Consider the following 26,818-nt stretch of genomic DNA (forward strand, 5'->3'; position numbering starts at 1 on the left):
GCAAATAACAAATGAAGAAACATCTATTCAAGAAAATCTATGAAGATTCCGTGGAAAGGGACGAGTCTGCGGCCTCTGCACCAAGACTGCTCCCTCCCCCACCCCAGCTCCAGGAGGTAGAGACTCCAATCTAGAGGCTGCAGCCAAGAACACAGGCTTCCTGTCCCCTTGCCCCCATCTCCCCTGGCCCCCATCGGAAGGACTTCTTCCTGGGAGGGGCAGGACAGCAGCATTTCCCACCTGGGCCCCCAGCTACCTGGCGCAGAGGGAAGCATGGTGGAGATGTGCGGGCTCCCAGGTTCTGCCCAACTTCCACTCAAGGAATAGAGGCTCACGCCACACCTTGGGTGGCGCGTGCTGAGAATCCTGGCCCTGATCATCCCCGCCCTCGCTCTCTGAGGCAGTGGTTCCAAGGCTGCAGAGACCCCAGGCTGCTGCCCACCCCTGCCAGTGCTCAGCTCCTAGAGCACAGGTGTCACTCAGAGGAGCCTGCCATTGTCCGCACCAGGCTCCAGAGCCCTAGTTCAGAGATTTTCCGGTGGGGGGGGCGGGGGGAGGCAGTAAGAGAGCTCCTAATCTCGTCCAAAAGGAGCTGACTCCAAGGGTGAAGTTTAAGCCTAAGGGCGCTCTCAAGAACAGTGGGCATCAGGTGACAGGCAGCTGGGAGGAGATGACCGGCTTTCCCAAGACACAGCCCAGATGGTACCCCGCTGGTGTGCAGGAGGGAACTGGAGCTTTGGGGAGCTGGGAGGAACCCTCTGGGGTCAGGGCAAATACCAAACTCTGACCTGGAGACAACTCCTAGAAAGGAGGCAGGATTTGACTGGGTTCATGTGTAGGGGAATTTATGCCCCAGGGCACTGCTGGAACTAGAGCAATTGGCTGGCAATTAGTGGAGTTAACAGCTGGGTGGGTCAGGGACAGAGGGGAAGAGGGCCCCTACCACTGCACTACCGCCCAGGGTGACTGGGGGCCTGTCCAGAGCCACACCTCCCCCCCCCCCCAGGAGCACAGCCGGGGGCCACAGACACAGGCTTCACTGAAATCATCCAGCTACTCAATAAACTGGTTAAAATGGTAGGTATATACGTTTTCATTGTACAAAATTAAGGTTTAACTTTATTTTAGTTCAAATGGATAGACAACAGTTTCAACACCAATAGTTACTCAAGTCATCCTTTCCTCTGCTGAAACGAATTGCTTTACTCCATATGGTCTGTATATTTTATCACAATTTACACACACACAGTGCCCTTGGAGAAAAGGCTGCTCCTGAGAGCACAAGACTGGCTAAAGAACACGGACGACTCTGTACTTCAGTATTCCACCGCAGGCCTGCAAACAGAAAGAAACTCCGGGAACACTAAAAGAAGTCACTCAATGTGTCTTGAAGCCTGACACACACTCCCTCAAGGGAGATGCTGTGTTCAGAAGAGCTGGTAAGAGGGTGAGGCCAGAAGTGGAGGGACCAGGCAGGTATTGCAATGACGCAGGCAAGACCAGGTGAGCGAGCGCACTGTAAGAGAAGTCGGTGGGCTCCGAAGATGCCCTGGAGGAGAGCCAACAGGATGTGCTGACAGACCCAACAGATCTGAGAGGAAGAAAGGCCCAAGACCATGCCAAGGATTCCGGCAGGAGCAAGGGAGGGACAGAGTCACTACGTTCCGAGAAGGGAACGAGCATGGGAAGAGCACGTTCTGAAGAGAGGGGCGGAAGTCCAGTGTGGACTGCTCCATTTGAGACAGCATCAGACACTCAAGCAGACTGGGATACCCAGTGCAGAGCTGCAATTCCCTGTCTGGAGTTCTCGGGAATGTTGGCCAAGACGGGATAGCAACTGCATTCCACGCAAATGGACAAGGCACTGAGCGCAGACAAGAAGAGATAAGGTTCCAGCCCTGTGACAACCTAACATTGGACGGCTGGGAGATGAGGGGCATCAACAAAGCAGACTGGGAGCGGGCAGTGGGCAGGAGGACATGCCGGAATCCAGCGCTCCCAGCAGGAATCAGCCCTATCTCTGATGCTGCCTGACCGATCACTGATAGGTGGATCTGCTGAAAGGCAGGTCAGCGGTGACCGTGAGAACAGCAGTTCTGGCGCAGCGGCAGGGCCGAAAGCCTGACTGGGCTGAGGTCACTAGAGAGCAGGAGGAGAAGTGAAAACTCCTTTGAGGAACTGGGCGGTAGAGGGGGAAGAGAAACAGGGCAGGGGCTGCAGCAGACATGGGTTTAGAAAGACCTTCTGGAGGACGAGACAGTGTGCATGCTGACTGGCAGGAAGCCAGGGGAGCGGTGGGACTGACAGAGTAACTCCCCTGAGTAAGCGCGAGCAGATCAGGCCAAGCGGCCAAGTGCACAGGTGGCCTTTCCTGGGTGCACACAGTTCGCCCACAGTAAGAGGAAGGGCAGCCGAATACATGGGCTCAGATCCAGGTAAATAGGTAGACATGTGGTGAGAGTTTACGCAAGACCTCTTCTGATTTCTTCCAATTTCACTGAGAAAACAGAGGACTTGGCGTTAAGTTTAAGGGTGGGTGAGGAGCGCTGGGGAGGGGAAAGGGGAAGGAAGAAAACAGTCATCTAGGAAGAGAAGAGTCGCTGTTTGACAGTCACGTGACTGTGGCAGCATGCCGGTCCACTTCCGGTCACTGGTCACGACAGCGGACGGAGAACGCACTTACTGGGTGCAGGCTTCTGCCGGTGAGTACAGTGAAGCGAAAGAGGCGAGGGAGGGGCAGGGCGTGCAAGGCTGTGATGATAATGGACCATGGGATTTCAGGGGGGTGAGGAAGAAGGGAGAGGGGAGAAGGGCGAGGGACCATGACCAGTGGCAGGGGACCTGCAGTCCCAGGAGGGTTGAGTATCAGCGTTTTATTTTTAAGTCTTACTAGCTGTCATGGACAAATTTCGCCACCTTTAAATGAAACGCCTAGTCGAAGCACAACAAGGTGGACACTGGACGCTTCAGGGGGTGCGTCGAAGCTCCCCTGCGCACCGGGACGAGGAGCTGGTTCCTACACGGACTCACACCGCCTGGAAAGAGATAGCTCTGCCCCGGAGCCCACTTGCGCTCCCATCGAGCCCCTATGCTGGATGCCTGTCACCTCGCTTTCCCGTGACCTCCTCCCGACCTCCTCCCGCCCCCCTCCCCGGGCAAGCCTCTGTCTCTTTCATGCAGTTCCCCTAAGTTCTTCCTAACAGCCCAGACTGTCTTCGTTCACCTGTAAAGAGAATATGCTTCATTCCTATCGCTGGGTTATATCTCAAAAGAAATCTGTGACAGACTGCTTTGGCCATGGGAGAAAACACATTTACAGAACTTGACAATTATTTTTACTCCTTAAAGGAAAACCTTTTCCCTTGGCTCAAAAGAATTCGACAACTGAAAAAGCATCAAAGCAAATTTAAACTTAGGAGTTTAGATAAACATTAGACAGGAAATTCCAAAGTTTAAGATTCCAGAAGCATGTTCATATGTGCACTGTGTATCATTATTGCAGAAAAAACTAGCACAGGCTGAACAAACCCCAAATATGTGCAGTAAATGATCTCCTCTATTACCATCACAGGAATCTAATTGTCAGCATCTACCTTTTTCCTCTTTAGAAAAAAAATGTTTCTCTAAAAAATACTGTAAGCCACATATACTACTAGTCTAAAGTGTCGTTCTATTTACTATAATTAAAGTATCTCTGAAACTGAACAGATCCAATAATCACTGGGATATTTTCATTTAAAGTATAAGTCTGAGCAATACAGATTTGCATTTCCGTTTGACATTTTCTAGGATTGAGAAGAGGGAAGGTAACAGCCATTAACACCAGCTCAAGAACTTGGTTTCACATAACGCTCAAAAATGCTGACATTTAGCATTTCTGGACAAAAGGTTCAGATCTGGATAATAGGTCCAGATTATGCAAACCAGACATTATTTATCAAAATCCGCCATGAGACCAATTTTAAGTTAAGTCCTATGGATCAGATGCGACATTTAGCTCCGAAAGCAAAGAACATTCTTTCTTCCCAGTCATTCCAGTAGCTCCCAGCAACTGCAGGACTCTGGGCTGGAAGCAGCGGCCCTTCCCACTCCCCCAGCCCCACGTGAGTCCTGACCCCTGCCCCCCCCGCCCTTCCCCCAAATTCTTCACTCAGCTATCCCATGCTGCGCTTCAGCATCTTTCACTCTCTATCATCTCCATCAGTAGTTTCGTTTTATTTTTTAGCTACTCTTCATTATTTTCGCTAACCTGCTGAAACAGGAGCAAAGCTTCAGTGGAGGCAAAAAGTACCCGTCCTCTTGGTGTGGGGACAGAGAGAGTAATAGACAAATAGAAACAGGGTCTAATTGTTAGCACACTAAACGAACCCCTGAAAAACTGACTTGCAGAACTGACAGATTATCTTGTGTCAGCAGAAGCTATCCGCTTCAGCCTTAGGTTTTAAAGCATGTCAAATTGTGAAATAAAGGAAATTGGAAGTTTATTTACGAGTCAGCAAATCATATGTTTCAATACTCCAGCATCTTGACTAAAAGTGTGCCTAGAAAGGTTATTACAACTATCTATTCCTGTTAACAGACTATGTCTAACTGTCTGTTCATGTCGCATCTAACGACGGGAGAAGAGGCACACTCAGAAGACAGCGAACTTTACGCCCTTGGAAAAGCTGACCGTCAGCTCACTGGACTTGTGGAAAGCCACTTTTAAGGCAACAGCACGGGATTTTCAGTCACTGAATGCCATTTGCAAGCAACAGAGTAAAATGCATAAGCAGTTACAAAGTCCCAATACATCTAATTTCTTTTCTTGTCGGTTTCTCTTTAAGAAACGAATACTGACACAATTTATGCTGCTGCTCAGCTTTTAGGGATTCATAGCAGAGACTGTATAATCCGAACCGAAAAAGACAGTACAGCACAGTATTTCAGCGTCATCTCAACTTGGTTCACAGCAAACACACACCATGCGTATTTTTTACGTCTTTAAGATAACACCGAGACGGACACCCAGCAAACAGCTAATGCAGGTTACCCACTGGGACTGGGAAAGGGGGCTGAAGCGAGACTTCGTTTTTAATTTATATTCCTTTCTAAATTTTTAACTATGTACTTGCCTTGTATTTAAAAAAAAAAAAAAAAAGACCAATCCTCCCTTCTCTTTTTGTCTCCCAAAACCATGCTAGAGCACAGGACGGGACCAGAATACGGACTGTCCACGTGGACACAGAACTTGTTCAGAAACACCTGCCCCCTCAGCCACCACACCCCAATCCTGAATCCTGTTCTTGCTCTCTGCAACCTGGCCTCAGGCCCCGCTGCTGCCCTGAAAGCGCTCTGGCTCAGACACAGCAATCCCCTCGCCTGCGCTAACCCCAGGCAGGCTTCGTGCTCGCTGACCTCGCCAACCACCGTCAGGGAGCATGCGATCCCACCTTCCCCTTCTCTTCCCCTCGTCCTTTTCCCTGCTCATCTCTCGTAACTGCTGAACAAAAGGTTCCTGGGTGCCCTGTTCACTCTCCACACCTGTGTCCTGTGTCCAAGGCTTTAAGCCCCCACCCCGGCAACTGTCCAACTGCCCATCAGACATCTCTACTTGGACGCTTAAACCACCTTCCCCAAACGGAGTTCATCACCCTCCTCCCTGACCCAGCCCCCAACTCCTCCCAGGCCCTCACTCAACTCAGCAGAGGACCCACCCATGCAGTTGTCCAAGCCAGACTCCCGGACGTCACATCACCCACTTCCTCTCCCCCCACATTAACCAGCTGCTGGGTACTAATTCTGCCTCCTACCTGGATCTTCTGGAGGGTCCTCGCTGCCTCCGCTCTGCCTGGGACACCAGGTCTCCTTGGTCTGGAGGGGTGGTTCCAGAAGTCCGCTCCTGGAGCTCTGACCCTGCCTCTCTCTCCAGCCTCCTCCCTCATCACTCTGTGTCTCCTACTCGGCACGTCAGTCCCAACTCATCTACAGTTCCTAGAACACGTCTGTGCCTTGGCTGTGCCCTCTGCCTCAGGTCTGTGAATCGGCCGGTCTTCCCCTGGCCACCACTCGCCCTGCTCAGTTCATGGCCTAAGGGCCGTGTGCTGCAGAACAAAACACCCGTCCACCTCAGAGGTTTGCAGGCGGCACAGGGAACCGTGCTGTCCAGACCAGCTGCCTAAAAACCACCTGTGCAGCTGATGAAAATACAGACTCCTAGGCCTCAGCCTACTGAATCAACATTTCTGGGGTGGAACCTGGAATATGTATTTTTAAAGGCTTCCCAGGGGAATTCAGTAGCCATGCTGGGAAACAACTGACCTTTATGACCTTGGACTGGTCACTTAGTTCTCCATCTTGACCACTCATCTAAAAATATGGGGAGCAACATCTACGTTCTACCACGGCCACAAGTGTGACATCAAATGAGGATGCTGGAAATGAGCCACTCCGCTGAAAGGCCTCACTGTCAGCCCTCAAACACAGGCGATGGCCGCCACCTGGCCCCGCCGAGCTCCTTCCACAGCATCTCCGGGCGTTTCCACCAGGAGCAGGTGGCTAACAGGGTTCTGACGGGCTGATTTTTGCAATATTGCTAAAACGGATGTCACTTAAGTACCTTCAAACGTTAGCTCAGCTCTTAACAGAAGCATTCCCACCCATGAGGGGGAAAACGATCACACGTACACTCACCTTCTTCCAACAGGGACCACTGGCTGGCTTTCCAGCCCGCCCGTCACCTCCCATTACCTTCGCCACCACACTTCAGAGGCGGTCTGCACTCCGCCCCGCGTCCCCGTGCTCATGCCCGCCCAGGTTCTCGCTGTCCGCCCCCTCTCCCTGCCACTCACCTACCTACCGCTCTCCAAGATCAGCAAACCTGAGCGCCACCCAGCCCTCCGCTCTCCCTGAGCTGGACCCTTCGCCAGCTGTCGGCCCCAGGGCCTGCTCTCGTCTTTCAAAACTCGTCTCTGCTAAGTGCTGAGCAGCCACTGCTCCCAACAGCAGCTCAAACCTGTTCTGCCAAAAACCGAACGTGACTTCCATTTGGAGGAGGAAAAAACTACCTTAGTGTTTTTTTTTTTAATGTATGTATGGACCAGGTCAAGAATACACTGTGCCAGATGGTTACAGATTTACCCATAATTGCCAAAACCTGGAAGCAACCAAGAAGTCCCTCAGTGGGTGAGTGGATGAACTATGGTCCATCCAGACAATGGAGTACTCTTCAGCACTAATAAGAAGGAGCTATTAAGCCGTGAAAAGATACGGAGGAATCTTAAATGCACATTCCTTGGCGAAAGAAGCTAATCTTGGTGAAAGAATCACATACTGTATGATTCCAACTATATGACATTCTGGAAAAGGGAAAACTATGGAGATGCTGGAAAGATCAGTGATGGCCAGGGCTGGGGGAAGGGAAGGATGCACAGGGGGAGCACGGGATTTCAGGGCAGTGAAACTACTCCGGATGACCTATAATGGTGGACACAGGTCCTTACACACGTGTTCAGCCCACAGCAGGTCCAGCACCAAGAGCGAACCCAGACGTCAACCGTGGACTCTGGGTGGTGACGATGCATCAACGTAGGTTCAAGGACTGTAACCAATGTGCCACGCTGGTGGGGGGTGTGGACAGTAGGGGAGGCTGGGGGAGTGGGGGGCAGGAGGTATACGGGGAAACCTCTGTATCTCCCCCTCAATTTTGCTGTAAGCCCAAAATGGCTCTAAAAAATAAAGTTTATTGAAAAAAACCATCCTGTGCCTCTTTCCTAACTGTTGGCTTGGCAACTAGGGAGGATGCATTGTGTGGGAGTCTAATTCCAAACGAGCATCCTTTAGAGCCAAACCTGAGCATCTCTGTAGGATGCGGTCTGTCCACCGGCTGCAGGGGCACTGCCAGGCGGCAATAACACAAACACAACTCACAACTTGGTCTGCCCACTCTGACATTTGATCATTTTTGACATCTTAACTTTTTTTACTCTTGAGAGAACTGCATTACCTCACAGTAATTGAAACACTGATGTGAATTTCTTTTCCCCCCAAGACTGGCACCTGAGCTAACGACTGCTGCCAATCTTCTTCTTCCCTTTTTTCTTTCTGCTTTTTCTCCCCAAATCCCCCCAGTACATTGTTGTATCTCCTAGTTGTGGGTCCTTCTAGTTGTGGCATGTGGGACACTGCCTCGGTGTGGCCTGACAAGTGGTGCCATGTCCATGCCCAGGATCCGAACCAGTGAAGCCCCGGGCCGCCGCAGCAGAACGCGGGAACTTAACCACTCGGCCGTGGGCCGGCCCCTGATGTGACTATTTTATAACACTATTTTCAATCCACATCACTCAAATTCATAAAAAATGGGACCACACTGCTTTTCTTTTCTTTTTGAAATTTTTTACTACGACAAAAGTCACTAACATAAAATTCACCATCTTAACCATTTTCAAGAGTACAATTCAGTGATTTTCAGCATATTCACAATGTTGTGTTACCATCACCAGTAATTCCAGAACATTTTGGTCACGCCCCAAAAGCTGATCCATTAGCAGTCACTCCCCATTACCTCCCCCCCAGCCCCTGGCAGCCACAAATCCGCTGAGTCTACGGACTCGCCTGTTCTGGACGGTTCATATAAATGAAATCACACAATATCTGTCCTTTCGTGTCTGGTGTCTTTCAGTCAGCAGCACATATTTAAGGTTCATCCACATCGTAGCGTGTGTCAGGGCCTTGTTCACTTTTATGGCTGAATAATATTCGACCGCACGGATGGACCACGTTTTGTTTATCCCTTCATTCGCTGATGAACATGTGGGTTGCTTCCACTTCCTAGCGATCACAAATAATGCTGCTATGAACATTCCTGCACAAGTTTTTATGTGGATTTATGCTATGTTTTCTCTCGGGTGTACACAGGGGTAGACACATTTCTTTACAATGGCAATGAGTGAATTATTCCTTTTTTTTTTTTTAAAGATTTTATTTTTCCCTTTTTCTCCCCAAAGCCCCCCAGTACATAGTTGTATATTCTTCGTTGTGGGTCCTTCTAGTTGTAGCACGTGGGACGCTGCCTCAGAGTGGTTTGATGAGCAGTGCCATGTCCGTGCCCAGGATTCGAACTGACGAAACACTGGGCCGCCTGCAGCAGAGCGCACAGACTTAACCACTCGGCCACGGGGCCAGCCCCGAATTGTTCCATTTTTGTTCCTCATTTCCAATTTAAATTTCTAGCTATGTTAGCCATCACTCCTTTCTTCTTTGGAAGGCATCTGCTTTTAAGCAAAAATGGGGATTTACTCATGGGCAGTGAGTATAAGTTTTGCTTGACGTATTTTTACCTTTCTGCTAAATAGTAAACCAAAATGTTTTCGGTTGTTACAAGCATGTTGTATTTAAACACAAATAATGTCTCACAATTAGTCAAGACAATGTGAAATATGAATGCACACGTATATTTCAAAACAATCTGAAATATTAGTGTGAAAGTATATTTCAGAAGCATAACATTTCAGTGCATAATAACAGCGAAATACTCACAGGCAAAAACATTCTGATTAAATTTTTCAAACTGAGCCTGAGCGGCAGGGGAGAATCAAACCAATGAAATAAAAAATCAAGGGCAGAAATCCTTAATTCAAATAGGAATGAGTGCCTTCTGGAATCTTCTAGGTAGGTTTTGTTTTTAATCATTACTTTTTTACAAACGACGACTACCTTAAAGAGTTTCAGATAAATTAACAACACTAGATAATAATAAAATGAAAACACAATATGAAGCATATTAATGTCCAGTTTATATTCACACCATGTTTCAAACTTTCCAGTAAAGCAAGTATGTGATTTTTGGCGCTGCTCGTGCTTACTGGAGTATAAAATAGTTTTCATTTTCGAATACTTCATTTCATAGATCTATGCACGTGCCAAAAAACTACTGAATCATAAGGAAACTGTCTTTAAAGTATGAGACCAGAAACTGCCTGCCTGACCTTCACAGCCTAAAGCCATCATTAGGAGCAGCGTAAAATCCACATTTCCACGGAGATGTTTTGGCCATCACAAACTTTTACAAAACAGGGATAGCAGCAGCAACGGAAGGATGCTCAGGACAGAGCTTTTTTTCACACCAACTTTTAAAACTTTGTTTTTCACAAATGGTAATAAAGGTATCCATGGAGGCCTCCCTTCCAGCCCTGGTGGCTCTTCAACTCGGCAGGCAGCTGAAGGCAGACGCTCCCCGTTTATCCCGAGGTTCGACGCGCGGAGAATCCAGTGAGACACGCATTCCCTCTAGTGCCTCTCCAGCAGGGACACGGCCTGAGGAGGGCCGGCCCGCTCGCAGCGTCCTCCTCCTCTCACAGCCGCACTGACACAAAAGCCGTAACGTATTTATTCTTCTCCTACCGATGGACACTTACGACTGAGCTTCCGATCTTTAGCTCTGACAAACAGCATGGCAACAAAGAACCTTGTACATGTATCATTCTGCACGTGTGCCAAGTGCATCTGCAGGATAAAACCTTAGAATTTCTGAGTCAAAGGTCAGTTGCAATTTTAATAGCTACTGCTAAATTATTCCTCCTGGGCCAGCAGCTTATGAAACACCTGCTTCCTGGGCACTTGGTGAGAGTTCCAGAGGCAATATGTTCTTCGTGACCCTCCGTCACTCCCCTGGCCCTCTCATGACCAAGGGAACTATTCTGACATTTCACCTGCAAAGAAGGCTCAGCTCGTATGCGAGACTGTTGTACTTGCCCAGGTCTCTACTTGACAATCTGTGATACGAACGGCACACTGTCCTTATTTCAGTCACGGTTATTCATTTTTCTCGGATCAAATACAATTGAGATTGGTCTGTGTTTACTTATCCTAACACACTTTTATGGAGTGGCCACCTCTGGTGTGTTATTACACTTTAGGGCCCACTTTCTTCTTTGGATCCATCTTCCATTCCCTGTCGCCCATCAAATAGGGGTCTCCAAAATCTTCTCATATGACAGAGACTGAACGCATGCCTGGGCACTTGGTGAGAGTTCCAGAGGCAATATGTTCTTCGTGACCCTCCGTCACTCCCCTGGCCCTCTCATGACCAAGGGAACTATTCTGACATTTCACCTGCAAAGAAGGCTCAGCTCGTATGCGAGACTGTTGTACTTGCCCAGGTCTCTACTTGACAATCTGTGATACGAACGGCACGCTGTCCTTATTTCAGTCACGGTTATTCATTTTTCTCGGATCAAATACAATTGAGATTGGTCTGTGTTTACTTATCCTAACACACTTTTATGGAGTGGCCACCTCTTCTTTCACATTTCTATATTTTTCTATGGAATGGCTTCTGATCATCTTCTCTTAAACTCATTCATCAGCACAAGGTACAAACATCTGACTTGCGTCTTCGGTGCAGTCATGCCCAAACATTTACAGAATGAAATGTTTCACCGTAAACTAACTTTTTAAATTTACTTTATTTTATAATTAGGATATTGTACTGATTTTTTAAAATTATGTATAAAAAGGAGGTACTGGATTGCTCTAAGGTACAAACCCAGAAATGGACCTGCTGGCTCAAAGACCTATGGAATTTAATTCTCAACGTTTTTAATGTTATAAATTGCAGTGTACTAAATAAAGATTACTTTTACTGTTTTTGTCATTTCCTCATACATTTATAATTTAAGAGAGTTTGCAATGTCTTGAAAACAACGTAACAATCACAAACATAATCATCTCCATCAATGATTAAGATTGCTTTGTAGCGGGCCAGCTGCATGGTCATTTTTATAGTCCCATGCAAAGTGAGGACTGTCTTACTACTTTTTAGAAGATAAAACATTATTTGCAAAAATAATGTTTTATTTCACTGCAATTTCTCTATGTAGAATCTTTGCCCTTTTTTTTTGGCCAGGAAGACTGCCCCTGAGCTAACATCTGTTGCCAATTTTCCTCTACTTGGCATGTGGGTTGCTGGCACAGCAGGGCTGACGAGTGGAGTAGGTCTGTGCCCAGGATCCAAACCCGAAACCCAGGCCACTGAAGTGCAGTGCACCGAACTTAACCACTACACCAGGGGGCTGGCCCCAAATCTTTGCCTTTTTTAACCTCCCATGGCAATAAAGGACAGATTAAAATATTACGCTATTACATAACAGTAGAAATAATCACAAACCTGTGATTATTCAGCTTGACACCCCAGTTATGAAGCTTATGTAAACATCACATACATAGTCTGTGTGCCTAAACACAAGGCGACTTCAAGGGGCCAGCCCCCCATTTCCCTACGAAGATGCTGCCCGAAAGCTTGGCCACGTTAACACACCCTTCCAGGAAAGTAGAGCACCAGCCGACTCTGACTCCGACTCAGCCCCACAAATTTACTAAAATAAACAGGCAGACAAAAGTGTTCGTGCCAGCTGCACGCTAAGTTACCACATCGGACATGCTTACTCTGCACTTACATCACCAGGCTTTAAAACATCTCCGCGAGACCCTTAAACTATGTTTCCTAGTCTTCCTTGCTTGACAACAGCAGCTCATCTTTTAGTGAGCCCTTGGGGACTCATCTGACACCATCTACCACGAGGGAGTCCCTCCGTTAGGACGCTCCACCTGCGAGTCACTGCTCCGTCACTCACACTCCGCCACGTTCCAGAACCACCGGTGGTCCCGCCTTAGCATGTGGTGGTATCCCTCCCGGCAATGATGGCTCCACCAAAACACAGAGCCAATAAAGGCATGGAAATGATGGAGGGTGCCAGTGTTCCAGGCATCCTGAACCTGAGAGGGGAGTACAGTAACCTGATTAACGTCCCCGCTCCTCGAGTAAAATGACGTCATACTGGTCTCCCCAGCCCCTCTCAGGAACAGCTTTAGAGTTTACAGGTTAGCAATTCTCCTGAAAAGTCCTAGGGTGTGAGCAAGGTTTCCCCGATTCAGTTACAATTTTAGCATTTTTCAGGCTTGTCAGTAGTTCACACTAGCACTTCAATTCTGCAAAGAAAGCCACAATCCACTCTTTTGCGTGTGATGAAGCACTCTGTGAAGTTATTTCATGACCTTTATTACATGAGGACGTCGAGATGTGGAAGAGCGTTTGGACACCACCCCCTAGGCCTTCATAGGTACCACGGAGCACAACGGCACAGAAAGGGATCTAAGACAGGACCTGCTCTGTCACACTTTGAAACTCCACTACTGACGGGAACAGAAATGTCAAACAAGACCCCCGCGGGTACTATTCAACAGCCCCACTCTGACGGCAACTGGGTCCCCGCACACTGCACCTCACTGCCCTAGAGCCACCCGCAATTCCCAAGGCAGGCAGGAAACGAGCACGGAGAAGCTGGGCCAGCACTACAACACATACGGGGAGACCACGCCTGGAAGCTCCAGCTGAGTGCACAGGACACCGAGGACAAGCGAGCAGCCTGCTCTCCTTTCCGTCTCTGACGAGCGTTTTGGACACACGGGACAGAAGGGCATCTTGGGCTGAGGCAGGGGTCTCGACATCAGCCGTGCCTGAAAGTGCTCCATGCGGGATTCCTCCCGTGGCTCCATCACGCCGGGTCAGCAGAAACACAAGTTTAGAAGGAGTACCTACGGCTACCTGAGGCTACACTGACAGCAGCTCCTCACCGCCTGCTAACAAGTCAAAGAAACACAGGAGCTGTGGCGTGCAAGGCCACGCAGCCTCGGCTGACAGTAGTGAGGACAGGTGAGCCCGAAGACGCTGTCGACCCCCTCTCCTGCAGTGTCCACAGCAGGAGTGACAACGGCCCCCGGAGCACACACAGCTGGCTGGCGGATCTCAGGTAAGGGTGCAGCGTCAACAAAGGCGCCCTCTCGGCACCTGCAGGGCCCCCATCACGCTGCCCCACCAGAGCGCTCTCGGAGAACTGACTCCAGCCCTCGGGGACCACCCTGCCGTGAGCTCACACCCTCGGTGCCTTTCTGTTCCTCTGTCGACCCTTCTCCTCCCACCCGGCGTGCCTGGCACACCACACCCCTCCGCAGCCAACCACCCGACACGGAGCAGGCCCACCCAGCCGGCCCACAACTGCGCCCTCTGCTCGTGCTCGCGCGCCCGTGGCAGCTCCTCCTTCCCACTGCCGCCCCAGCCCCGCGCCTCCCGCATGCCCAACACGACGTCGCAGCCGGACCTCAACCCTGCCGCTCTGTACAGGCTCCGCCGGCCCCTGAGAAAGACAGCACCTGTCCCTTCCGTGCGGGACCACACTCACACGAGTCTGCTCGAGGGAAAGAACGGCTCTCCTCACTGTTGCAAAATCCCCAGCCCGGGCGAACAATGTAGTGTTCAAACAACAGGTCCCCGTGGATCTGAACCAGCAACGACTACGTCTGACTGTGAATATTACCGCGTTGTAACCTTCTTAAACTGTCATGGCTCCGTGTATTCACGTCTTGCAAACCACGAGCCTTATATTATAACCAGTTTTACCTACCCTCTAACTTAACAAGAAGGGCGTCTCAGAAAGAACCAAAGGTCTAAGTACAAAACTGGAACGGAAGCTACTTTATTAGGGATTTCCTCTCGAGGCTCCAGCAAGCTCAGGAGACAGCAATACCAGCTGGAGAAGGAGCCGCCCTATTAATTTCGACAATTTACTGAACAAAAAAGTTGGGAGGCACGATGCTAAGTACTCCTAAGACACAAATATTCATTGTAATAACTTTGTACGTGCTTAATGCTTGACTGTTTTCAAAATATTTTGCAATATTTCTCACATAAAAGTAGATGTCACATACGACAGGAAGGCATACATAATTAGCTCACTGCACAGACTGGAAGACAGGCCCGGGCAGGTTAGTGACCTACAAAGGTCACTCGGCTGATAAGCAGCTCGGGACTCAGAGCTCAAGACGATGTCATCTTCAGGGGGAGATCCCACGGTGAGCACCCAAACCAAGCCCCTGCAGGCTGTACGCCCTCCCAGTCACCCGAGTCAGGGTTACGGGCTCTGCAGACAGACACCTCGGATCTAATGAAGGCCCACCTTGTGCAGCGTACAGCTGTGGATGCTTTATTTTACTTCTCACTAAATCCGCCTATAATATTGGGAAATAAATAGTATCTCTACTTTACAGACGACAAAACGGTCTCAGAAGTGAAATATCTTGGCCAAGATCAGAAAGTTCGTTAGCAGAGGATCCAAGATTTGACACGGGTGTGGAGGGGGAGGTAGAGGAGGAGGGGAGGGTGGGAAAGAAGAGGAAGCCACTCAGCAGTCAGTGAAAAAGCAGACTGTTCCACGCTCACCCAGCAAGCCCACCGCCATCATCCCATGGGGAGAAAGAGGCTGGCCACACGCCCCACAGGAGATCTTTTTGTGATTTCTTTTGCCCCCTCAAGAATGACCTTGATCCTACTCTTTCATCTGCGTTTTTCTTAAAGCTGGTGGCATTTTGAAAAACTGGAGAAAAGATAAAAGGAATCACAGTAAAACCAGCCCCAAGCACCAAATCTGTCATCTCCTAGAGATGGGAGCGACTCTGAATCCCAGTAGGAATCGGAGTTGGTCCGAGCAGACCTCACAGGGGTGACCTCGGCCTGGAGAGGCAGGTGGGGTCTGATGAAAGCGAGGAGAGGGAGAGGCAGTTCCCGAGCAGGGAATCGCGCAGGACGAGGCATCAGGGAAGGGGAGCAGAGTGAGCAGACTGGTTGGGCAGAGTGAAGGGGCATTTACAGAGGGAAAGATGTGGGAAAGGTGAATAAAGCCAGAACATGGAGCCATGAATGCCAAACTGCCAAACACCTGCTGCCATGGATAGGCCCTGCCAAAACCTTCTCATGGCAGAGGTCTGGGTTACTCTGGGAGCTAGGTGGCCTGGAAAGGAAGAAAGCACAAGCAAAGCCACCTCATGTAGACACCAAGGCCCCACGAACGGCCCAAGCTAGGGCACCAGAGCACAAAGGAAAACAGAAACGACGTGAGAGCAGAAAACACGGACAGAGCTGCGGACTGGCCCTGCAGGATGAGCGAGGAAGGGCAGAGGAGGTGCGTGAAGTGGGGAGGGAGGCGGGGAGACTCGAGGCTGACCAAGGAGGAAGGCGGAGCAGGACCCTGGACTGAGACACAGCAGGACGTCTACGGGCCGTCTAAGGGATACGGCAAAACTCGGGGCTGGGCATGCAGGAGCATCCCAGATGTGGAGCTCCAGACAGAAACGTGGCGATCATCTTCAAAAAGGGGACGGGTGACCCCACAGAGACGAAGGAATCTCCAAGATGACGACTAGAGCAGAGGGAGCAGAGGGCTAGGATTTAACGTATTTCCTAGTCATTAGCACAAAACTTTCGTTCAAATGAAAATAATTACCCAAGAATGTGTGGATAGCAAGTGCTTCCTTTCCCTCCGTCCTTCCCGCAGAGGTTTTCCAACTGGAACGAACCTAATGCCCGCCAGCGAGCGCAGCAAACAGAACCACGGAGACCCGAGCACAGGCGGTTCAGGAGCTCCCTGGAAATTAAATTACTGGCAATGCTTAAAGTTACTGTAAATTAGCACTACGTGTGTCACTATCTCTTTACACGGCATTACTATAAAACTTCCCACCAGAGGCTCTTCAGACGAATTTACAACTGAAGCAACACCGGCAGCGTTTCAAAGCACAGAGAAACCCGCATCCCGAGTCCCAGACACGGTGGGCAGCGACGCCCTGCCCTCCACAGCTCGTGGGTTTCCAGGCCAGGCGGGGGCACGGGCTTGCAGCCTGGAAGCCGCGGAAAGAGCGGCTACTGTATTAACGCTTTCAGGTCTGCTGGAAACGGCTCCCTTCCCACAGCGCCCAGCCCTTTGGACACAGTTGGGGAACATGAAGGGGAATGAACTCGACGTTAAGGGTTTGTACAAACTACGCAGAACCTATAATCAGGAATCTGCTTCCACACAATCTCTTAATTCATCGTCAAACTTCTTTAGGAACAACTATTTCTATGGTTTGCACAAGAAAACAACCTCGGAATGCACATTCTCTCCAACTTAAACCCTTTATTCTAACCACCTACTACTTTTTCCTGCATGGGCCTTTCTCCCACTCTGGTGACTGTCAGGCACCCACCATACACACATCAAAAAGACACGCTGTCCAGTTTGTGAAACTTTCTCACAGAAATGGAGTCAAGATCATCAAGAAGGAGAATAAAAGTAACAAACGGGGGGGGGCGGTATATATAACTCCAAATCCCTAATCCCCGAGTTTATTTAACACGTGTTCTCTTCCCTTCTCGGGGAAGTCAGGGCAGGGGAGGGGGAGGCGGCAGTTGGCCCCGATAATCCCAGCCAGGAGGAGCGTTCCAGCTGCCATGTAAGTAACACTAAACTGCCTTCTCCAGCTGCAGAGGCACAGCTGCAGTGATTTCAGGCACGCTGTCACAATTTGTCACCTGTTTTGGCTGCCTGGCCTCTGAGCCCCTCCCCAGGCCTGGGAACAGCACCGGGCCAGAGGAGCTGAGAGCCCCAGGCACTTACTCTCCCGGCCTCTCCTGCATTTGGGGCAGCGCAGGACGGCCCCAGGTCTGCCAATCTCAGACTTGAGACAAGAAGCGAGCAGTGTGCAGAGGCATCCTTTAATCGCGGGCCCCGCCGGGCAAGGATGCGGCAGGGGGGCAGCAGTGGACTGAGGCAAGCCTGGTGAGGATGCGCCGGGGGGCAGCACTGGACCAAGGCACGCCTGGTGAGGATGTGGCGGGGGGCAGCACTGGACCAAGGCACGCCTGGTGAGGATGCGCCGGGGGGCAGCACTGGACCAAGGCACGCCTGGTGAGGATGCGGCAGGGGGGGCAGCACTGGACCGAGGCAAGCCTGGTGAGGATGCGCCGGGGGGCAGCACTGGACCGAGGCACGCCTGGTGAGGATGCGGCAGGGGGGCAGCACTGGACCGCAACACACCCGGGGGGGCCTCCAGAGCTCTTCTCCCACCCTCCCATCGACGCAGGGAACCAAAGGCCTTAGAACAATTTATTTCTCTGCTCGGATCACCAGGCAGCTTGTTGCTAAGCCCCCTGACTCAGCAAGTTTATTTTACTCATTACTTGTATTCTCACAATGTAGAACTTCACCCATCTTTCTCTACGAAAACTATGAACGCACAGTAAAAACACCACTGCCTTTCAGATAAAATACCCCACACTGTGGACATACGGGGTGGAGAGAGAGACTGTCACTCTGTCCACCACACATTTGCATACCGTTTGCACTTTTTCTTCATCATTCTCCTTTTTTCCCTATTGGTCACGGTTAACTGTGGGAGTCAGAGGGAAGCACTCTTCACCATAACCAATCTCGACACTCATTCGCTACGGGCCTCTGAAGGGGCTCCCAAACCTCTCCGTGCCTCAATTCCTTCACTGTCAGACGGGCTGCGGAACAGTCCCCTGCCTTCTAGAACTATTTATAGTAGAAAGAATGCTCTACAGTACTGTTATGAGACTCAGGGAGATAACTCACAGAAAGAGGCTTAGAAGCAATAAATGCTGGCTATTATCTCATTTAATCCCCCAAACATCTGTCTACCCAGCCCTTGGACAGACAGTGCCTAACACATGGCAGACAATCAATATTTGCTGAAGCAAAACCGACAGTTACCGTCCCTAACTGACGGATGAGAACTCCGAAGGCTCAGAGACGAGGTAACTGACGCAGGGAACTCGGCGAGGATGGGGCGCGAGTCCGCCGACTGCCCACCAGGCTGCTTCCTCTGAGCCTTGCCCACTGGGACCGAGGGAGACGGGGGGTCTACCTACAGAGACGGACGGCAGCACAGGAGACAGGGCGGCACACACCCACACACCTGCTGCCACTGTCCTCTGCAGTCAGTCTGTCCGCCGGAGGAGGGACAGGCACTCAGCACGTTGCGTAAAGCGCCTTCAAACAGCACGAAGAAGGAGACGCCAGCTTGCTGACGGTCTCCCTTCCGTGTGTATCTCTGCCGGAGCTACAGGAGCTGAGCCACAAAACAGCCAAGTAAAATTCTATACAGGACTTCTTTAACTCTGTGCATCAACTGCATTTCACACTCAGTCAAAAATGAAGTCTTTCATATTTTCATTTGCATGAAAATGACACATCAGACTATCCTAGAATTAATACTCAAGACTCTTCAAAATACCCTTGCCCTGCCACAGCCGTTTCTATTGCAGGGCGCGCAGGCTATCGCGACCTCACCTGTCACTCACGCTTTCCCCATGAACTATTTTTAAGGCGGGAGCAAGAGTGTGTCCTAGCTTCTTAGCAGCACCCCGGGATTTCCAGAGATGTTAATGGCTCAGAGATATTGATTAGTCTTCTTCAGCATGGCGCTACATGAAATCAATTTCCATATTACTACTGGCAAAGGTTTAAAAATACATAGGCAGGAGGGATAATTACCCATTTGCAAAGCAGAAAAACTTGGAAATGCAAGATATGCTTCAAGCTCCCACATTTTTTTCAGAGAAAAAGGAAATTTCCTCCTCAGAATGAGAATGAGCCTCTGGAAGCCAGAAAGAACTCCCTGGGCGGACCTTCCCTGCCAAGCGAACCACGATCCAAGTCAGCAGAACTCGGCCAAGAGCTTCCTTCCAGCCACAGGGAAAAAGCTACAAAGTGGAAACATTTTGTCCGCTCTCTCATGAGCATTAGCAAGCGCCGACAAGGCTTTCCCTATGCTTCATTTCTGAGAGTGAAAGGGGCACGACTGCTAATTGCCTGAGCATAAGAGGCAAAACCCAGGCCTACCCTCAGGCAAACCGGACCGTGGTCCCCCACCTAGAAGGCGTGAGTGGGACAGGGACGGGAGGAGCAAGACTTCCGACTATGCCTTTTTCTATAGTTCTCGTTTTTGAATCACGTAAAAGCTTTATGTATTTGAAGAAAAATTAACTCCAGAAGAACAATGTAAACCCTAAACTTAAGAAGCAGCAGAAACAAATGAACTTTGCAACTTCCAATAGAAGGCCCGATTTGGGCAGGAACACCAACGGGCACTACAACTGTTTATCAAATGTTGTGTGGTTATGTTACTTCACATTGCTTTAAAACCCATTATTCTAGCTATGTATTCTTAAGATAGGTTTATTCTAAGATCCAAAAGAACTACAAAGAAGCTCTAAAACTTCACTCAACAGGATGATTATAACAATATGATATTCAAAGGTTTAAACTATTTTATGTGTATCATAGGATAAAAAAATTAAGGATAATATCATTAGAAATGAAAATTGTTAGTGTAAGACAAGAAATATAAAACAAGGGCCGGCCCCGGGGTCGAGTTTTTTAAGTTCATGCGCTCCGCTTCGGGGGCCCAGGGTTTCGCGGGTTTGGATCCTGGGAGCAGACATGGCACTGCTCGTCAGGCCACGCTGAGGCGGCGTCCCACGTGCCACAACTAGAAGGACCTGCAACTAAGATATACAACTATGTATCGGGGGGTTGGGGGAGATCAAGCAGAAAAAAGAAAAAAGAAAAAAAGAAAGAAAGAAATTAAGGGGAAAAAACTAGGTTTAATTTGTAAAGGAAATACCAATATGAAATCCAGGTTTTTCTTTTTGTCAAGATTTTTGTCCAGCTCTGTCCCGAAAAGAACCTAGATGTGAACCTCTGTGACAGTGAGCACACCGAGCCCCCAGATACTGATTTCTAAACAGCATTTCCCCACCAAAAGGAACCAGGGCTCCTCAGAGGAACGACTGCAGATCTGAGGCAGGAGAAACACAAAGTGGGTCTGCGACAAATTCTGTGTCAGGAAACAACGGAGCATTCAAAGACTAATAGGGCCCTGGCTAAAGGACACAGGAGCCCAGCTGAGGGGACAATCTGAGTATCCAAAGGAATAATGATGATAACTGACTGCGATACACTGAATAAATACAAATGCAAGGGGCCACAGCAACTGAGAGAGAGAAAGAGAACAGAAAGGGACGCTCCTTACTGAAGAGCAGCAGCTAATAAATGAAGGAGGATTGAGTCAGAAAAATCACCACTTCGCAACTTCCAACACAGGACCCGATTTGGGCAGGAACACCAGTGGGCACTACGACTACTAGAAGGCCCCAGCTGACCAGGAAGGTCGCTGGGAATGGGCTCCCTGTCTGTGGCCCTCCGCAGACGCCCGAGGAAGCTCCGGGAGAGTCCAGCGTGGTCTGCAGTCACAGCCAGGGCCCGCTGCCCCACCTCCAACCACAAGAACGGGCCCACCGGAAATCATGTCCCTCCCGAGGTGATGCCAAAACCAGGGGGAAGGAGGTGAGGCTGGGAGGCAAAAGCGAGAGATGTTAAACCCATGGAGTGGGAATTACACATTATTTATGCTTTAAATGGTATCTAAAAATAAATAGATGCTGGCATCTATTACTCTTCTAACTTCCTCAGGAATAAAGGATGTAAACACTCTAAGTTGTTATGGTGAACATCCTTATGCCGAAAGTCCCCTCCAGAAAGCAACCATTTCCGGAGCAGAAGTAAAACTGCTCGGGCAGAATACCAGCACTTTTGAAGATCTTTATTCACAGGGCGAAACTGGTTCTCCAAAAGAGTTAGTTATCAAATTACTTAGCAGTCGTTAGCACGAAGAATTAGCAAGCAGAACACAGGGTGAGTGAAAAAGACCGCCTTCTCTGAGAACAGCATATTTACAAAGAAGTTTCCAGAAAACAACACATCTGCATGTGAGGAACTGCCCACAGCTTAGCGCGGTGGGTGCCAGACCACAGGGAGCCGGGGCGGGAGAAGCCCCGGGAGCCAACCGCTCCTCGAATCACCCTGACGGAAAAAACGGTCCAGCTCTTGCCAGTGGACCTCAGAGGCGGGCTCCGACAGGGCAGGTACACGCCTCAGGACCTGCAGACTGCAGGCTGAGGAAGAGGCGAAGCGGGCTCCCTGGTTTCTGAGCCCCTGGCCGGGAGGAAACCGCACTGTTCACAGGAGGAGGGACAGACGAGGGGAAAGGATGGTTGTGGCTGATGTTGAACTGAAGGAACCCAAAGACCGCCCAAACGGAGGTAGAGAGCGTGGCGCTGAGGCAGGTCTCTGCAAGACAGAGCAGAGGGCGTGGCTGAAAGTACAGGGATCACGGCCTCCCCAAGTCCGCCTGCACAGACACCCAGGACAAAACAGCCACGGCTGCAGCCACCGCACCGTCCACACATTTCACGTGCTCCAGCTGAACCCACACAGCCCTTTCGTCCTCTAGCTCTCCTTGCACAACTGAAACATACCTGGGTTATGCGCCCCTTACTACATCCTGACTCTTCGGCACCTAGAACAGTGCCAGCCCCGTAACAGGCACTCGGGAAGTATCTGAACACAGTGCTGTGCACGTGACAGGCGTACACACACAGCCGTTACACACCCGCCACTGAAACATTCTCTATCTCTGCAACATCATACACATGCACACTGCTCTGCGCTCTGTGGGGTGGGCGATGTGAAGGGGACTTTAATGCTGGCCCAAAGCACTAACTTCACAGCTCAACCCAGGCATCAGGAGTGCCTTCTTGGACCAACGGTTCCTACTCCCCATCCGTTCTTGCCTCCAGCTCAACCCATTCTCCACACAGCACCAGCGTCATAAAAACTCACCCAAATCACCTCAACCCCTCCCTGAGAAGCCACAATACCCTCGGGCCCTCAGAAGTCCTTAAAAACAAAACAAAAATCCCAGCTCTGCTGGGGAAGGCTCCACCTGACTCCCAACTCCCTGGTCCCCCTCACCTTGTTCGTCTTTTCCCTCCGCCTCTGGTCCAGGAACCTCCGCAACAGCTTCATGGCTTGACGCGGCCAAGTTGTTCCTTGCCCCTGGCCTTGGCCCCAGCAGGCCCAGCACCGGGAAAGCGCTCAGGCTGGCTCCGCTCAGCTTCAGATCTTGGCTCAAACGTGAGCCCTCCGAAAGGCCTTTGCTGGACCACGGTGTGCACGCAGGCGGCCTGCCCACACACCGGGTCGTGTCTTTCCTCTTAACTACTTCCTCCTGTCAGGGTGCGCTCACAACCTGTACTGATTCTGAGAAAGGATCCGCTCTGTCAGCTCTCTGAGGACTGCGATCCTGTGTGCCTCCACCACTGTCTCCCAGGAGCACGGAACCTGGAACCCGGAACCAGATATAGTCACAGAGGGGCTGGGGGTGGCGCTGGCTCCTGCAGACGATTAAAGGGACAGAAACAGGAAGACAAGAAGGCAGAGCTGGGGGCCGGCCCGGTGGCACAGTGGTTAAGTTCACACTCTTCACTTGGGCGGCGTGGGGTTTGCTGGTTCGGACCCCGGGGGCGGACCTGCACACCACTTGTCAGGCCAGGCTGCGGCAGGCATCCCACACATAAAGTAGAGGAATTACGGGCACGGATGTTAGCTCAGGGCCAGTCTTCCTCAGCAAAAAGAAGAGGATTCACAAAAAGAAAAAAAGAAGGCGGGGCCAGCCCCGTGGCACAGCACTTAGGTTTGCACGTTCCGCTTCTCTGCGGCCCAGGTTTCGCCAGTTCGGAACCCGGGTGCGGACATGGCACCGCTTGGCATGCCATGCTGTGGCAGGCATCCCACATATAAAGTAGAGGAAGATGGGCATGGATGTTAGCTCAGGGCCAGTCTTCCTCAGCAAAAACAGGAGGACTGGCAGTAGTTAGCTCAGGGCTAATTTTCCTCAAAAAAGAAAAGAAGGCAGGGCTGCTTTCAAAGAGATGGCAAGTTGAGTGTGTAGAAAAGAGAGAAGATACAAATAATCCAATACTACTTTGAAGGGCTATATTTAACTGTTTCATAAACCAAACACAACAGAAATAAGCCTGATCTTCTGGGGGGTCTGCCACCTCCTCCTACAAGAGCAGCAGTCAGTAACGGCCGCCAGAGGGGCACTATCTAAACTGAAGGGGACGTCTAGAATGGACCCTCAGTCAGCAGTCACTGAGCTAGTCTCACCTCATGCGGACTACGAGGTCAATTCTCCCTCATTTACTCACCAGCTTAAGCCCAGCAAGGGCTTGATGAAGCCTTGCTAAGAGCACTCAGGATGAAATGACAGGGGCGCGCCGCACCCCACTGGAGATTAGAGCAGTCCCCGGGAGAAGCCTGGGTTCCTCCACCAGAGCCTCTCCACTTGGCACCTGCTTCCTGAATAGTAGTAACTCCTCGTTGTGGGGGCCGCACTGCAGAATGTGTAGGAGCACCCCTGCCCCTAGCTGTGACAACCAGAACACCCCAGACACTGCCCAGTGTCTGCACCTTCCTCGGTCACCCCAACCACCCGAGCTGTCCCCCGCATCATCTTTCGTCCTTTCTCCTCCTGCCGACCGGGCTGCACCTGCACCTTCTTCCTTTCCAGCCCCCAGCACACCTCATACCGCTACCAGTTGAGCCTCGACCTGTGCTCTGACAACCAACACACCCGACACAGGTCGACTCAGGCGTCACGAGGTCGTGGCTTTAAGACCTTACTCCCGAGGGCGTTCTGAGTCCTACAGACACGCCCCGTCTCAGGCATTGGTGGACTCTGGGGGACCCACAACTGGGGTCCCACCCACAATTCAACCCAAATAGATTCTCTTTTCTCAGTCTTACATACTGGAGCTCTCTGAGTGAGACGTCTTATTAAAATCTCATTTGTTGCTTTCAAAAACACTGTAAAATCACTGCACTAGATTTCAAGAACAAAATCTGCATTTTCAACTTTAAAATGAAACTGGAGGGAAGCTTAAAAGCAGTAATTTGCTTAAACACTCAAAGTGAAGACTCACATGTGATCAATTCACAGAATGTCACTTAACCCCTTCCAACTCTTAAGCCTTCTCCTCTGCCACTGCCACTGCCAGCCTGTCATCACAGAGCCTGCCCTGGGCTGGCTCAGGGCAAGGGGAAGAGGAGGGAGCAGTGCCAGGATGGAGCGTCCGCGCAGCAGCTGAGAGAGGAGCCAGGAGCGGAGGTGCTGCCTGTGTGTCCTGGTGGGGTGGGCCACCTGCTCCGTCTTTCCCTGTGTAAGTGGCTGGGCCAGGGCAAACGGGATGCTGAGTAGAAAAAGAACAGGGGGTACTAAGCAAGGACTAGTGGGTTTAGGTTTCTCTCATAACAATAACGATCACTATACTTACTAGGACTCTGACATCTTGCTTCAGATGGAGAGGGAACACCGATTTGTTTGCCCACGTCCAGCTACATACACGAACAGCCTGCAGGAGATCCACTCACCAACAACTAGAAAAGCTGGATACACTTTTAAGACTGTTTGAAGGCATCAAGGAGATACTGAGGCAGCCAACTGGAGGGGCAAAGATTCCAAACAAAAGGGCAGCCCACTGAGGCCAGTCTAACATTCCGAGAGCCACTCTCTCCCTCAGGGCATCGGACGATCAGGTGTTCCTCAGGGATTTGGGGAAATGCACCAATAAGCTGGGAAGAAAACAGCAGAAAGCCAAGCAGAAAGTACTGGCTAACAGAGCTCTGGAGAGTTCCATGGGGCTGGGAAGACAGAAATTCAAATACAGGCCTGACAAATCAGACAGGACTTAAGGCGCCAAGATCTCTGAGAAAAGGGAGGCAGAGAAAATGAGCCCAGCACTGTGCAAAAACTGCCTGAGAGGCTGAGCCTTCAGGAACCTCATTGTCTTCAGGTGACAAAAATTGGGCTTCAGGACCTGCCAAGGAGGAGGGGCCCCGGGAAACACTTCAGGCTTTCAGATGGAGACCCAGGAGGCTACACCCTGGGTGAGAGGGCAGATGAAGGCAGCTTATAAGGACTGAGGCTTACAAAGACCGAATCCAGCCTAGAGTCGCTCAGAAGCTGGCTGAACTGAGAGGGTCTGTCCTCTGGGTACGTGTTAGAGGAAGCTCTGAGGGAAGACAGCATCACCTAGAGTCTCCACAGGTTTTCATCCATAACGCCCAAGGTTCACTGAGAAAAATAACAACAAACAGGACCAAGAGAAAAAAGGAAAACAGAAATAGAAACAGACCCTGAGGTGACCCATACAGTGTAGTTATCAGATGCAAACTTCAACTGGTCAAAAAATAGACTTGACAAAATGAAAATTTTCACCAAAGAATCGAAACGGATTCTAGAACTGAAAAATAGGGTAAGTGAAATTAAGAACCCAATCTATGGGTTTAAGCTCAGGTTGAACACAACTGAAGAGAGGATCAGTGAACCAGAAGACTGGTCAGTAAAAAATAGCCAGATAGAAGTCACAAGAAAAAAGTCTGGAAAATACAGAAGGAGCCCAAAAGACATGTAGGACACGGTAAAAGGTCTAATGTCCATATAAATGGGGACTCCCAAAGTGAGGAAAGACACAACAGGGAGTAAGAAATATCTACAGACAATGGTCAAAACTTGTCTGAAATTGATGAAGGAATCAAGCCATTGACTCAACAAAGAAAACCACACATTGGTTTTCAGCAGTCCTTCTGAGTGTGCCTAAGGCAAGAACAAAGTGTCAAAAGGAGCCAGACGAAAAAAGGCACCACCTTCAGTGGGACAACAGTAACAGTGAGAGCTGACATTTTAAGGAAAGACGACAATGGATTGGCATCTATCAAATGCCAAAAGAAAATAACCACCAACCTGGAATCCTATACCCAATAGAAAGTCTTCAAAAGTGAAGACAAAATATAGACTTTTCAGGAAACAAGAATGAGACAACTCATTGCCCAAAGACGTCAACTAAAAGGATTATGAAAGCAGTTCTTCAGGGAAAAGTAGTCTCTGACAGAAATACGAAAAAACAAGGAGTGAAGAGCAACAGAAAGGGTCACTACGAGAATAAACCTTCATAAGCACTAACTGTACAAAACGATGATAATGCCAAAAATGTATCTAAAATTCAAAAGTATGATAAAGACACAGGAGGCGGGAGGGAGTTCAA

At 50.0% G+C, this 26,818-nt stretch overlaps 1 protein-coding gene across 17 annotated transcripts in view; it reads right to left on the minus strand.

Moving 5' to 3' along the window:
• Positions 1–26,818, minus strand: part of LOC123282353 (liprin-alpha-1-like) — a 113,843-nt gene that overhangs the window by 62,105 nt on the left and 24,920 nt on the right. Inside the window, exon 1 of one of the 17 annotated variants that reach the window (XM_070487887.1) lies at positions 22,686–22,944. The exons of the other annotated variants lie outside the window; for them this stretch is intronic. Within the exon in view, the coding sequence (XP_070343988.1) occupies positions 22,686–22,739 (54 nt within the window). The 5' untranslated portion in view covers positions 22,740–22,944. Of the gene's footprint in view, positions 1–22,685; positions 22,945–26,818 lie in introns of those variants that run through there. 17 annotated transcript variants of the gene reach the window in all.

The sequence above is a fragment of the Equus asinus genome, chromosome 17 (genome assembly GCF_041296235.1).
Source record: "Equus asinus isolate D_3611 breed Donkey chromosome 17, EquAss-T2T_v2, whole genome shotgun sequence".
Classification (NCBI taxonomy): domain Eukaryota; kingdom Metazoa; phylum Chordata; class Mammalia; order Perissodactyla; family Equidae; genus Equus; species Equus asinus.